The sequence below is a fragment of the Platalea leucorodia genome (genome assembly GCF_965183815.1).
Source record: "Platalea leucorodia genome assembly, chromosome: Z".
Taxonomy (NCBI): Eukaryota; Metazoa; Chordata; class Aves; order Pelecaniformes; family Threskiornithidae; genus Platalea; species Platalea leucorodia.
The window spans coordinates 15,456,666-15,469,724 of record NC_138858.1 but is presented as its reverse complement, the minus strand read 5'-3'; the positions used below and the strand labels follow the sequence as shown (position 1 = coordinate 15,469,724).

General features: G+C 37.8%; 1 protein-coding gene across 3 annotated transcripts in view; it reads left to right on the top strand.

Moving 5' to 3' along the window:
* RICTOR (RPTOR independent companion of MTOR complex 2) overlaps positions 1-13,059 on the top strand; it is an 89,568-nt gene that overhangs the window by 16,713 nt on the left and 59,796 nt on the right. For all 3 annotated transcript variants that reach the window (XM_082335698.1, XM_082335699.1, XM_082335700.1), the window contains one exon: positions 10,109-10,173. In XM_082335698.1, coding sequence (XP_082191824.1) covers positions 10,109-10,173 — 65 coding nt within the window. Of the gene's footprint in view, positions 1-10,108; positions 10,174-13,059 lie in introns of those variants that run through there.

Here is a 13,059-nt window from a genome sequence, read left to right as displayed (position 1 = left end):
CTGAATTTTTGTAGTATTTTAGTGCTTAGAAGCCTGAAATATCTCGCAATTAATGGGTTAAGTTCCACAAACAGAACTAAAGATGGGTTCCTGCTCCACAGAATTGAATCAGAAATGTGAAATGCTAGACTCTCTGGATGTAAACTGACAAAGTATGGTGAGGGGAAGGACTGTATCGATGAGCATGATATGCAGTGGTTTGGACACTAATAGAATAGCAACCGTCAACTTTCACTGCAGTTTTCATAGTGAAAAAGATTTAAAGGGGCTATTTCTAGAAATGGTCTGTATTGCTGATTTTTGAGGTGCTTTTTCCAAATACGTGCTTCCAAATCACAGGAATGTGGCAGGTACTTGCCTGAAAGTATGACAGATATGTTGGAAGCTGTCATTGTGAGCTGACAGGAGGCAAGAATTAAAAACATACTGCAGGATGAGAGTGTAGGCTGAAGACAGAGGCCATGAAAGGCCTTCAGAAGGAGAGCAAGTACCATTTTTTGGGTAGATGAGGAATCTGTGGAGAGGAGCAGAGAGGACTGATGGGAGGTGGGCAGGGAGTTAGGAAAAGGGTGTTTGTGGTGTTTTGTGACAGTTTTGAGACAATCCATAGTCATTTGTTGTGTTTCCACAAATGGATGGGATCCATAGTTTCAAATATTGACTTTTCACTAGGAACCCTGCATCTGCAAACCTAATCCAGCTCTAATTTTAAGGCAACTAGAGAATTTGGAAGCACTCACATTTAAAAGTTTCCACAAATGGACGGAGCTGGTAAATTGTACAGCTTTTTGATAGAGCACCACAGATAAGACAACATGGCTGAAGATGAAACCCAAGTTTCTGTGACAGAGGATGGATCCTGCAATCAGCAGTAGCCAAGAAACAAGGTAGTAGTGGAGAATTTTGTGGGTAAACTAAGGTTTAAATTATTGTTGTTGTAGATGAGATGATGACAAATCGTTGAGTAAGATAACCAGGAGGCTACTTGACAGCTTTGAGACAATCTCAAGTGAAAGAACGAATGCTCAAGGGCAGGTTTGGGGGACCAATTGATATGAGAAGGACAAACGTGCATGATAATCTTCAAAGTAGGCATGCTTCTTCTCTGTTAAAAGCACTCCCTGCAAGATTGGACAACATTTCAATGGTAGAGTATGGGATTCAGCAGGAGGGTGAGTACCAAGAACGAAATCACAATAGCAAATAAGCTTATCTTCTAGTGCATTAATAACAAATCTATGTAAATGCTCCTTTTTCTGAGTTGGTTCAGAGCACGTGTAGGCGCATAGCATTCACTGAGGAACTGAACTTATGCTGAAATCTTTTCTTTGGGTGGTTGCCTTACCGTGTCTGTCAGACATCCACCATTGACAAAATGCTGCTGCTTTTACTGATATTCCAAACTGTTGCAAGAAGGTCCTTTATTCTGCTAGAAAAGGCCAATGTGTAGCTGTGTTTCTTTTTTGTGCTAACTTGGAAACTTTTAAATGTGAGTGCTTCCAAATTCTCTAGTTGCCTTAAAATTAGAGCTGGATTAGGTTTGCAGATGCAGGGTTCCTAGTGAAAAGTCAATATTTGAAACTATGGATCTTAAAACAGTGTTGATTTTAGTATTGAAAATCAGATGCTAAGCGCCTATAAATGTGACAGATTCATAAATATGCATACTGTAATTAAAGGATGAACCAAAAATTCTTTTAAAAGATAGTTTTGGAAAATTGAATAATACCATAATTGAATATTTGAAGAATTTGTTCTTTATACCTATTTGGTGGTAAAATTGGAAAATACAAAAACACAAGAAAGGTTTTCATAAATTAGACTTAAGACTGGTGAGAAATGATGAATTTGGGAAAAGCTACTTGCTAAAATTAAATATGACTTTCGAAGACTGAGACTGTAGTTCATAACCTGGTTTTGATCCTCAATCAGAGTGACCTTGTATAAAGGAATCATTGTACTCTATTTAATATTTAGCACTGTTCTTATATTCATCTCCCTGGAATATCTGCTTTATAAATGTATAACTTGTACGCTTGATTTTGAAAACTCTTCCTATTTCTGTTTGAACTGTAAATGCAGTTATGAAAACAGAATAAAAGTTGCAAATTGTATTGTGTATTGTCTGCCTTGCGGTTGGAACAGTTCTGTGTTTTTCCATTCCAGTGGTTACAAGTGAAAGCCTGGAGCTTGGGGGAGATGATTTTATTTCCTTTTTGCACTCTGGTCTTCTACCATGAATTGATACAATCTCAGTTCCCTCTTTGTGAGTTAGGAGCGTGGGGAAGATAGGTGTGCTAAGAGCTGAGGATGTTTGTATCCTGTCTTGGAGTTACATTGAAGATGAACATGATTTGTCTGTAAATTCTTTCATTTATAGTCCATTTTTGAAAGGCTACTAGTTATCTAGGATATTTGTCCTATGGACAGGGAAGGGACCTTTGAGGGGTTTTTATAGCATATTTCTGATAAAATAATACAGAAAATCTGTAAAATTTAACTCTCGTGCTGGCAATATTATTATACTTAAAAAAAAAAAATGTCAGCACCAGTGTAAGCAGTTGCTCCCCACTGCCCCAGATTTTTCTTTGAAAGACTGGACAAATCTTGCATTTGGAAGAAATACTGTTCTACTTTTTTGGTCAGGGGAAGCAAAGTGTTTGTATTCATGTGAAAACAAGTAATGTAAATTAATATGGACTTTCCTGACAGAGATCATGGTAGACTTTAAGTTTTGTATTAATTTCAAGATATCTGAGTTATGTTAGATTCAGGTTTCTTTCCTTGAAACAGGACTAGATTTTTAAGGTGAGGTTCATTCCCGCCATCCCTCTTTATTTAAGGAGAAGGAAAGTAATCAGCCTTTAAAAATTACTGAACTAGTCCTGAACTAGACTTCAGGATTTTATGCAGAATTTAAATACTTTAAATAAAATTTATTAAAATAATGGTGGTCAGCAGTCAACAGGATTTGTTACTTTATCTGCAAGAATAGTATCGTATGGCAGATATTTTGTATGAAGCTTGCATGCCTAGAAGATGTAACTCCCTTTTCATTTCTTTCCCTTCAAGAGCAATGTTAACTAGTGATGTTCAAGTCCCCACAGCACCCATACTTACTATGCAGAGTATGTGATATTTTACAAAAACTTGCATTTCATTTATCAAGTTTTAGCTAGTACTGCTTCCTAGGAAAGTCCTTAATGTTCATGCTCTTGGCTCTTTGGCTGCAGAACATAGGTTGTTCTCACCCAACAGGTGCTGTAGGTTTTCTGCTCCAGGAAATTAGCATTCCCAGTCTGGTGATACTCAGGCTATGAAAAGGTATGTTTTAGTGCTGAACTGCAGCGATGGCAGACTTAGAAATTTTTCTCCTCATCTGCTGCTCATCACCTAATAAGCGAAGCTGCAGTTCTGTGGGCAAAAACGTTTATGAGGTACTGCCTAATCTGTATTAGACAAAAATAATCTTGTTCCTTTCAAACCACCTGTATCCGTATTTAATCTAACCTGAATTTGACCTGAAAACTGTTTGAGGATTTGACCTCTAATAGATGGTCAGTGACACTTTCAGTCATTGCAGCAGTTCACAAGCTCGGTATGTGCCTTTGGCTTTGGTAAGCCGAGTAGGATTACCCATCTTTGATTTATATGGCCAGCTACATAAAGCAAGCACCTTCAAGTTTCCCAACTTCTGCTGATTAATACCAAAACATCATGGTTACTTCTTTGGGGTTTTCCCCACCCCCATGAGAAGTAGTAGGTGACACATTTCTGAAAACCAGAAGGAGCTGTACAATTGCATTTACTTAGTAGAAAATATCTTTTGGATTTGAAGTATTCATTCAGAATTCTTTGGTATAGAAGGATTAAGGATTATTATAGAAGGATTAGGATAGGGATTTGTATTTTTCATTCAAAAAGAAAGGTGCTTCTTTAAGGACAAAATGAAACTTAATTCATTTTAACTTAACCTTAGCAATTGAATAGCATCAGTGACATGGAAAATTGTATTTTCAATCTGCTCAAAACTAATTCTATTATTATTGAATGAAGCTCTACTATTCTGCCCTGTGTATCTGTTAGCTTTTGACCATACTGCTAAATTTCACTAGGATATGGATTGAGTTTGGGGCTATAGAGGCTTCCATGGGTTCAGACTCTGTCTGATTCGTAGTCTGTCATTTTAGAGTCTCAGCTGTTCTTCGTAAAACCCTAGTATATCAAAATCTGAATGCAGTATTGACTGAATGTAACATTCATCCAAGTAGCTAAACCACTATGGGCAAAACTTGAATCTCATGATGAAGTATATAGCAGATAGGAACAGAACATCTGCTTAGGGGCATTCAGCTGTGGAACAAACCTGGAGAGCTAATGGGTCTAAATCCAGAGTCTCCTGTTTCAGTAGGGGCTTCTCTTAAGACTAGGAGCTACTAAGCAGTGTCCTCATAAATATTACCAGTGATGGTTCAAACGGTATTTCCAAAATTACAGTGTAATAATTACATTTTGCATGCATAGAATAATATCATACTTTTAGCTAGTAACTTCTGTGACTATGCAGTCAAATATAAATTTGAATGGTCGCAGTGTGCACTCAACTTGTGTATGCTATTGACCTCCTGTGGTTTTGTTGTTTTGAGCTACTGTTTCCAAGTCATGTTGATGTGTTACTCATATTGCTATGACTCATCCAAGTACCATGAAAAACTCATAGCTGACAGTAAACATGAAAAAAACCTTCACTGTAAGTTAGTCACTGTCTGGCCTAGCATAAGTACCATTTTGTCCTAATATTAAATCATACCCTCAAAGAGTCTGTGCTATTCCCATTCATTGACTATTATATCCCAAATTTTGAATTTTACAGTTGACTTACTGGCAGTTTTAACAAACAAAGTATACTAAATATAAAATATTTATATATTTTATACAGATAAATATGTAAAATGTGTATATAAAAATATATACAATTTATATATGAGAGAGAGAGATACATGAAAAATACAAAGTGTATTTGCATAATTCCAGGCATTTACATGCTATGATAATCCATTGCCATTTTAGTGATGTATAGCAATGTGTAGCCAAAAGCAGATTTTAGTATTCTGGTACTGCTTGCCTACAGACTTACACTATAGTGACATGCATATTAATTGTTAAATGTTACAGTCAAACATATGACAGTTACTTGGCTTTCTGAGGAGTTCAGCCATCTACAAAAATCACTGCATCTGAGCCAGAACCATTGACCTGCTTAATGTTGTTTGAAGGTGAAATGAGAAGAAAGTGGCAAAGTTTTCCCTTTAATATATTTAAGACCAGACATTCATAACTGAGCAAATACCCAAAGCAGTGAGACCAGCTGAACAGTATCTTCTTTATAGCAGCTTCCATGACTTTTTTTTTCCTGTTTTAAACATATATCAATCCAACCTTACTTTTGCCAGGGTTATTTTTTTTCCTAGACTAAATAAACCCAATGGCTCAGCCTTCATGGGTGTATTTTCTAGCTGCCTTGTACATTTTTCTCCTGTACTTCTTCCAGTTTGTCTGCTTTTAAAATGTGGTGCCCAAAATTTTGTTCAGCCTGTGAAGTGGGGAAAAAAGGTCTCTTAATCTCAAACATAACACAGTCCTATTAGTATTTTCAAAGGTAATTTTTTTTCCCCTGGACATGACATACGTTAACTCATTTAGTTTATAGTTTGCTGTAACTTACAGATTGTAGAATTGTTTAGGTTGGAAAAGACCTTTAAGATCATCAAGTCCAACCGTTAACCTGGCACTGCCAAGTCCACCACTAAACCATGTCCCTAAGCACCACATCCACATGTCTTTTAAATACCTCCAGGGATGGGGACTCAACCACTTCCCTGGGCAGCCTGGTCCAGTGCCTGACTACCCTTTCAATGAAGACATTTTTCCTAATATCCAACCTAAACCTCCCCTGGCACAACTTGGGGCCATTTCTTCTTGCCCTGTTGCTTGTTACTTGGGAGAAGAGACGACTCCCCACCTCACTACAGCCTCCTGTCAGGCAGTTGTAGAGAGCGATAAGGCCTCCCCCCAGCCTCCTCTTCTCCAGGCTAAACAACCCCAGCTCCCTCAGCCGCTCCTCATAAGACTTGTGCTCCAGACCCTTCACCAGCTTCGTTGCCCTTCTCTGGGCACGCTCCAGCACCTCCATGTCCTTCTTGTAGGGAGGGGCCCAAAACTGAACACAGTACTCGAGGTACGGCCTCACCAGTGCTGAGTATAGGGGCACTCTCACCTCCCTGGTCCTGCTGGCCACGCTATTCCTGATACAAGCCAGGATGCTGTTGGCCTTCTTGGCCACCTGAGCACACTGCTGGCTCATGTTCAGGCGGCTGTCAACCAACACCCCCAGGTCCCTTTCCGCCAGGCAGCTATCCAGCCACTCCTCCCCCAGCCTGTAGCGTTGCCTGGGGTTGTTGTGACCCAAGTGCAGGACCCGGCACTGAGCCTTGTTGAACCTCACACAGTTGGCCCCGGCCCATCGATCCAGCCCATCCAGGTCCCTCTGTAGAGCTGTCCTACCCTCCAGCAGATCAACACTTCCACCCGACTTGGTGTCACCTGCAAACTTACTGAGGGTGCACTCGATCCCCTCATCCAGATTGTCAATGAAGATGCTGAACAGGACCAGCCCCAGTACTGAGCCCTGAGCACTTGTGACTGGCCACCAACTGGGTTTAACTCCATTCACCACAACTCTTTGGGCCCAGCCGTCCAGCCAGTTTTTTGCCCAGCAAAGAGTACGCCGATCTAAGCCACAAGGAGCCAGTTTTGGAAATCATGTCAAAGGCCTTACTAAAGTCCAAGTAGACAACATCCACAGCCTTTCCCTCATCCACCAAGCAGGTCACCTTGTCATAGAAGGAGATCAGGTTAGTCAGGCAGGAGCTGCCTTTCATAAACCCGTGGCTTGTCCCATATGTGCTGAGTGATGACTCTCAGGATGATCTGCTCCATAACCTTCCCTGGCACCGAGGTCAGACGGACGGACATCCAGTGAAGGATGGAGATTCTCCTTAGCCCTCCTTTTGTTGCTAATGTATTGGTAGAAACATTTTTTATTGTCTTCTACGGCTGTAGCCAGATTAAGTTCCAGCTGGGCTTTGGCCCTTCTAATTTTCTCCCTGCATAACTTCACGAGATCCTTGTAGTCCTCCTGAGTTGCCTGCCCCTTCTCCCAAAGGTTGTAAACTCTCCTTTTTTTTCCTGAGTTCCAGCCAAAGCTCTCTGTTCAGCCAGGCCGATCTTCCCTGCTGGCTCATTTTTCGGTACATGGTACATGCTTTCCTTTTGAAATTTGTTTTTGTATTTAACACTCTGAATGTTTTCTGGACATCCTATATTTCTCTGCTGGACTCCTTTCACGTTTTATGTGTATATTAATGTGTGGTACCCTGAGGGATATGACACGCTGTTCTTTTTATTTAATTGAATTTTTTTATTGAGTTTAGGCACTCCTTTCATATCACTGAAACATTTTGAATTCTGATCTTGCTGTCCATCTTCTAAATTCTTTTCTATCTGGAAATACTGTAAGCACACAACCATCTGTAAATTGCAAAGAAAACCAATACATAAGTAATGGTGGCCCACTGGAATGAGAGTAAACTAATAGCTAAAGTAGCTAATCTTGTACTTACTTTCTTTAGCCTTTTTTTTTTTTGTTCATTCTCTGTGAAAAATGTTGAATGTAAGCACAGACACCATCAAACGCTTTGATAATAATTATCATCACATTCAGAAATTTGTATCCATGCAGTGGTTAAACTTGATGAAAGTAATAACTATTGTCAGGTTACATGATTATGTTTGAGTTTCAAGATAAGGTCAAGTTTCTTTCTGCATCAGTGAGGGTGTGCGCAGTGGGTGCACAAATGTAGAGGAAAATAGTTGGTATTGAGGAGCTAATAACCACACCATATGTGTTTGGTAAGAGTGGTTACTGACAACTAGACTAGAGCTGGTCCAGTGAACTGAATGCTCTTTAGCAATTGCAGCAAGTTAGGTGGGTTCCTGAAACATGTCATCTGCTTTAGTTTCATCTCGGGACTGCTCAAGATGCAATGAGATGATCATCCAATGTTTTTTCCTACATCAGAATTTGAATTCTGTATTTTTTTTTTTTTTTTTTTAAAGTAGGAAAAAAAACTGTTGAGGATAATCTGGTTATGTTAAATTAGGATTTCTTACTTGTGTCTGGGGTGGAATGATGAGGAGAGGTTTAGATGTATAAATGATGAGGCTAAACAACTATTGATGTATTTGTCCGAAACTGAACAATGAAATGTTTTTACTCACTATCTTCTCACACTGTTTTGCTTACACTCTGCCAGCCAATTTTTTACAGTTCATAAGATGTCAATAGAAGTGCTAGAGCAGCAGTGGTGGCCTTAGGCAGTCCAGCAACATGGCATAAAAATAGATTGATGCTAGGAAGTGACATACTGTCATAACCAGTTAATGCACCATTTGTCTAGTTTTATCACTTAAATTTGAAAGGTGGGGGAAAAGAGATTATATAATAACTTTCCTTATGTTGTATAATAATCTTTGGTTATAGCCACTATTAAGAAAAATGCAAAATCCAAAATATTTCAATTAACTTAGATTATTTGAGCCCAAATGTGGAGCTGATCCAGACCAATTTAATAATCTATCTCACTGACAACTTTGGATTTCAGCATTATCACTATGCATTTTTCTCACAATACGAAAAATAATTTCTTAAAATGTAATGTGATCCTTGGAAGAATTTGTACTTGTTGAGCATAAACCTAAGTATTGTTTGAATTTAAACCATCGTGCTAATAAAATGGGTATACTTAAAAGCAGAGTTTCTGTGCAATATACTGGTTTTTCAGGTGGAGGTGAACAGTGGAATGTGGGCATGGAACATGTTAAATATTTCAGCTTGCAGTAGCCTTAATTTAACTGTTCATTTAGTTTATTATAAATTTCTTATTGTAAGCAGTAAATACATATAAAGAACGTGGCACAGGGTTTTATGTGTTTTAATACTGTCAGAGCAGCGGTATTCACTAGTTAGCACAAACACTTCCTGAATTCCTCACTGAGGAGAAACTGTTAATACCGTGCTGGCTCAGAACTGAACACATGCCTGTTTCGAAAAGAGAGGACAAAGTGCAAAGCTATTGCAATCAGTATTAGTCACTTGAGTTTTTGGAAGTGCTTGGAAAAGTGCTTTGGGATTTGGGCGTGATAATAAAGTATTTTATAATTTAAGATAGCGTTAGTAAGTGAGATTACTAGGAATTTCTTTGCTGCCCTTGCAAAGGAGAACAGCGTCAGCTATTCTTACAGAAGAGACTGTTTTCCTTTCCTCAAGAGGCTAAAATATTGGCCCATGCTAGATTGCTCCTTTTGGATGTAAAAACTGCACTTGTAAATCTAAAGTCTTGTGTTCAAAATGGATATGGCTGAAAGGTTCAGAATTTGTGACAGTTTATTGGTGTCTTTTTGAGTGCATAAATTCAAACTTTGCACTGATTTTGCACAGATGTACAGGTTCTATGGAATCAGAGGCAGGCCAGGCCAAATGTCAGTTATGGGATGCTTACCATTGGCAACGCCTTCTGATTTTTTTTCTACGCCTGTGCTGCTGTGGCAAAACATGACAGTGGACCATCAGTGTCAATCTTTGCTTCAAAACTCTCACTGGAGCCCTCTTTTTGAACGCAGATGTGCTTTGACTTCAGTCTTTTCCATCTCTGCTCAGGTTACCAGTTGCCCAACTAGTGGCTTTTCCGAAAAGGTCTTAAAAGCAGTAATGAGGAGCAATCTGGAGTTGAAAAATTGACCAGTAGGCAGCTTACACAATTTCGCAAGCTTTTCACGAGTATGAGAGGCCACAGATTTGGGTATGTCTGGTGTATATAGGAACAGAATACTAACAGCAGAAATTCTCAGGGAAGTTTGAAGTTGGTGTGCTTCCCCTTGCCATGAATGAAATTCCTCAGGTTTCTTTGAAAGCAGTGCCAGAAATCTGCTGGTTTACATTGTCATTTTTAAAGAGTCATAAATAATAGATGTTTTCTTTTATTTTCAGCTTCTTTGCAATACTGGCCATGCTGAAGAAAAGCTAGGTTTTACGTATGACAGCATCATAATATGGTAAGTAGTAAGGAGCACTAGAGCAATACTAGGGTACTTTAATTGTTCTAGGTGCAATTAAATAAACTTTATTTGTACTTTTGAGCGAGTATTTTGTATTTCTAATGTGTTTGAAATTTCATAATGCAAACATATACCTTACAAATATTTTAATGAGTAAAGTCAGAAATACATTGTTTGCTTTCAGGCAAAGACGGGGAAAAAACCTCCAAGTTAAAAGTGTGGATTTCTTTATTATATTCCTCATAGATGTAAAAATACCTCTTTTAGTAAAAGTATGCACCTACAGAATTTAGAGCATACCCTTGATTTAGAATCAGTATTTAAAGATAAACATTTTAGGTTAATTTGGTGTGTGTATATGTCTTTGTAGCATTGCTTTCCGTGCTACTAAAACACCCTGTGTTATGTACTTTCAAGTGGAATTTTCCTGTATTTTGTTGCTGTTTCTGACAGTCAAAAGTAACTACATGCTTATTGCCAGAACTTCTGTGTTTTTACACAGACATTGGTAAATTTGTCCTGAGGCTCAGCATCAGTGGCAGAAACAACTAGGACCTAGTATTTAACATGATTTGGTGTTCTTTCAATTTAGTTATCTGACTTAGGAAAGCAAGATTAGGAAAGCTAGTCACTCTTTAAGTAAAATGTTGGGAAAACTTGTGTAATTTCTTGAGGAAATATTCTAAGTTATTTTCTTAAATAGAACTAATTTTCCTTGCTGGAATTAAAAAATTAAAAAATGTTAGTATATTTTTGTGAAAGCTTTAATAGATGATCCTCTTCTGATCTTATTTATGTAATCTATTATAGTACTTTATGGTGGGACTAAACATCACTTCAGAGTATAACTTCAAAATTCAGAGTTGTTTACTGAATATTTTTAAATACAAGTCTTAAGGTTATGCAAATACAGGTGTTTGTTTTTATAGGAAGAAGTTTGCAGAAAGATCTGCTAATCCAAACACAATTACAGATATTGATAAGGAAGAGATAAAAATGTTCTCAGCAGACACATGAAGAAAAATAGCCCCCTACTTAGAAAAATGCCAAAGATGGCTTCTCAAAAAAAAAAAAAAAAAAGACACATATCAGGAAAATTATCTTGGTTAGTGTCGTTGCTTTGGTCCATCCAGTGGTTCCTCAGTGTATGTACATGAGAAGCAAATTTTCTATGCATATATATAGAGGTTATTCTGCTATAGTGATAATTTTCAAACTCAAGGATACCACTCAAATACTCTCATTTTAACAACCATAGTCATGTTGATTGGTTCTTCAGAAATACTTACAGGATGGATTGTTTTCAAAACATACAGACTTTTTAGGCAAATTTAAAAATTTTGCTCTACAGAGTTATAGCCACTTTGCAGTAGTATTCTGTTTGCAGATTATTTTGCCATATAGCCATTGCAAGTAACCTGCAAATACTGAACTTTTTAATTAATTTTAGAAATGACCTTTAGGTAGGCTAAGTACATACATTCCTTTGAAGATAACATGCAAGTTCTGTAATTTGCTCTGCTGATGTTCCCAACCTTATGTTAGATTTCCATAGAGAAACCTTTTTGTTCTATAGAACACACTTGTTTTTCTTTGAAAACATGAAAGGTTGTTTGGATGCAAGAAATACTTTGTGAGTTTTCTGCATTTGTGAAGTATGAATGGCTAACCTTAAAGCATTAAACTCTAAGGGTATCAATGATTTCAAGAATAATTGTAGATTTCCTATAAAGTTCTAGGTTTTGGGGTCAGTAACCTTGATAGAAGATTTACCCAAACCAAAGACAGTTGTAATCTGCAGTAATTGCAGTTATTCTTATGTTAGGGATCTGTTTTTCAGAAGTCATTCTCTTTTTAGAATTTTGTTAGTCCAGGTGCCTGATTGTAGTTTCTTCCTGCCAGCAGATGGAGATAATAGTGACACATTTTGTTGTCATTCCCAGTGTAGATGGGTCTTCCCGGTTCCCAGAGCATCATACCATTGACAGATGAGAGGAAGCCTTGAGCCATGAAGAAAATGGAGTGGTGGTAGGCCTCAGAAACTTTTGAGGTCTTTTAGTAATGTGCCAAGAGGCTTTGGCCGTAAAAGCAAACTTCAGAATATTCATAATTATGTGGCTGGATCAAACAGAGATTTGTCAAAACCATGGTTATCGTTCTGTAGTGAAGGGATGAGATGCTTTAGAAAAAGGTGCGAGAATGATCCTGTAATAGGTAGTGAATATCCTTTCTTATTCCATCCTTTGTTAGTTCTTCCCAACTTTTTATCAGTCTTAATGTTTATTATCAGCCTTAATGCTGTCTTAGGAAGTTATTTTCATTTCTGCAGTGACACTTGAAATACTGGGGCAGGTAGTATTGCGCTTACTTTCTCTCTTAACACAATCATGATGTCTTTTTGGCACTTTCAGCCACAGATGCACCTGGAATGTGCACATGAAAATCATTTTCTTGATCTGATGGCTATTTTAGAATCGTGTAGTATGGGTTTATAACACAGTTTTTTTTCTTGATGTATGTTAAGTCTCATCTAACAATCTTGAATTTTCTTCACCATCTTGTTAACTATGCATACAGATAATTTCTAAGTTTCCTTGAAGTTTTTCATAACCCCATCCTATTCTCATTTATATAAACTACGTTGCCTTCTGCATTTCTGCCCCCCCCCCCCTCAAGAATTGTATACTAAATACTGCCTACAAAAGGAGATTGTGAACCTAGATAAAAATCAGGACAAAAAATTGTCAGGATAAAATCTTCCATTCACCTCTGCTGTTTGAATTCATCTTTTCAGATTTTTATTTGTGAAAATACTGTTCCTCACTCTATAATCTCTTTATATCCCTTAATACAATCTTCAGCAACACCTTATGCCTTTTTATA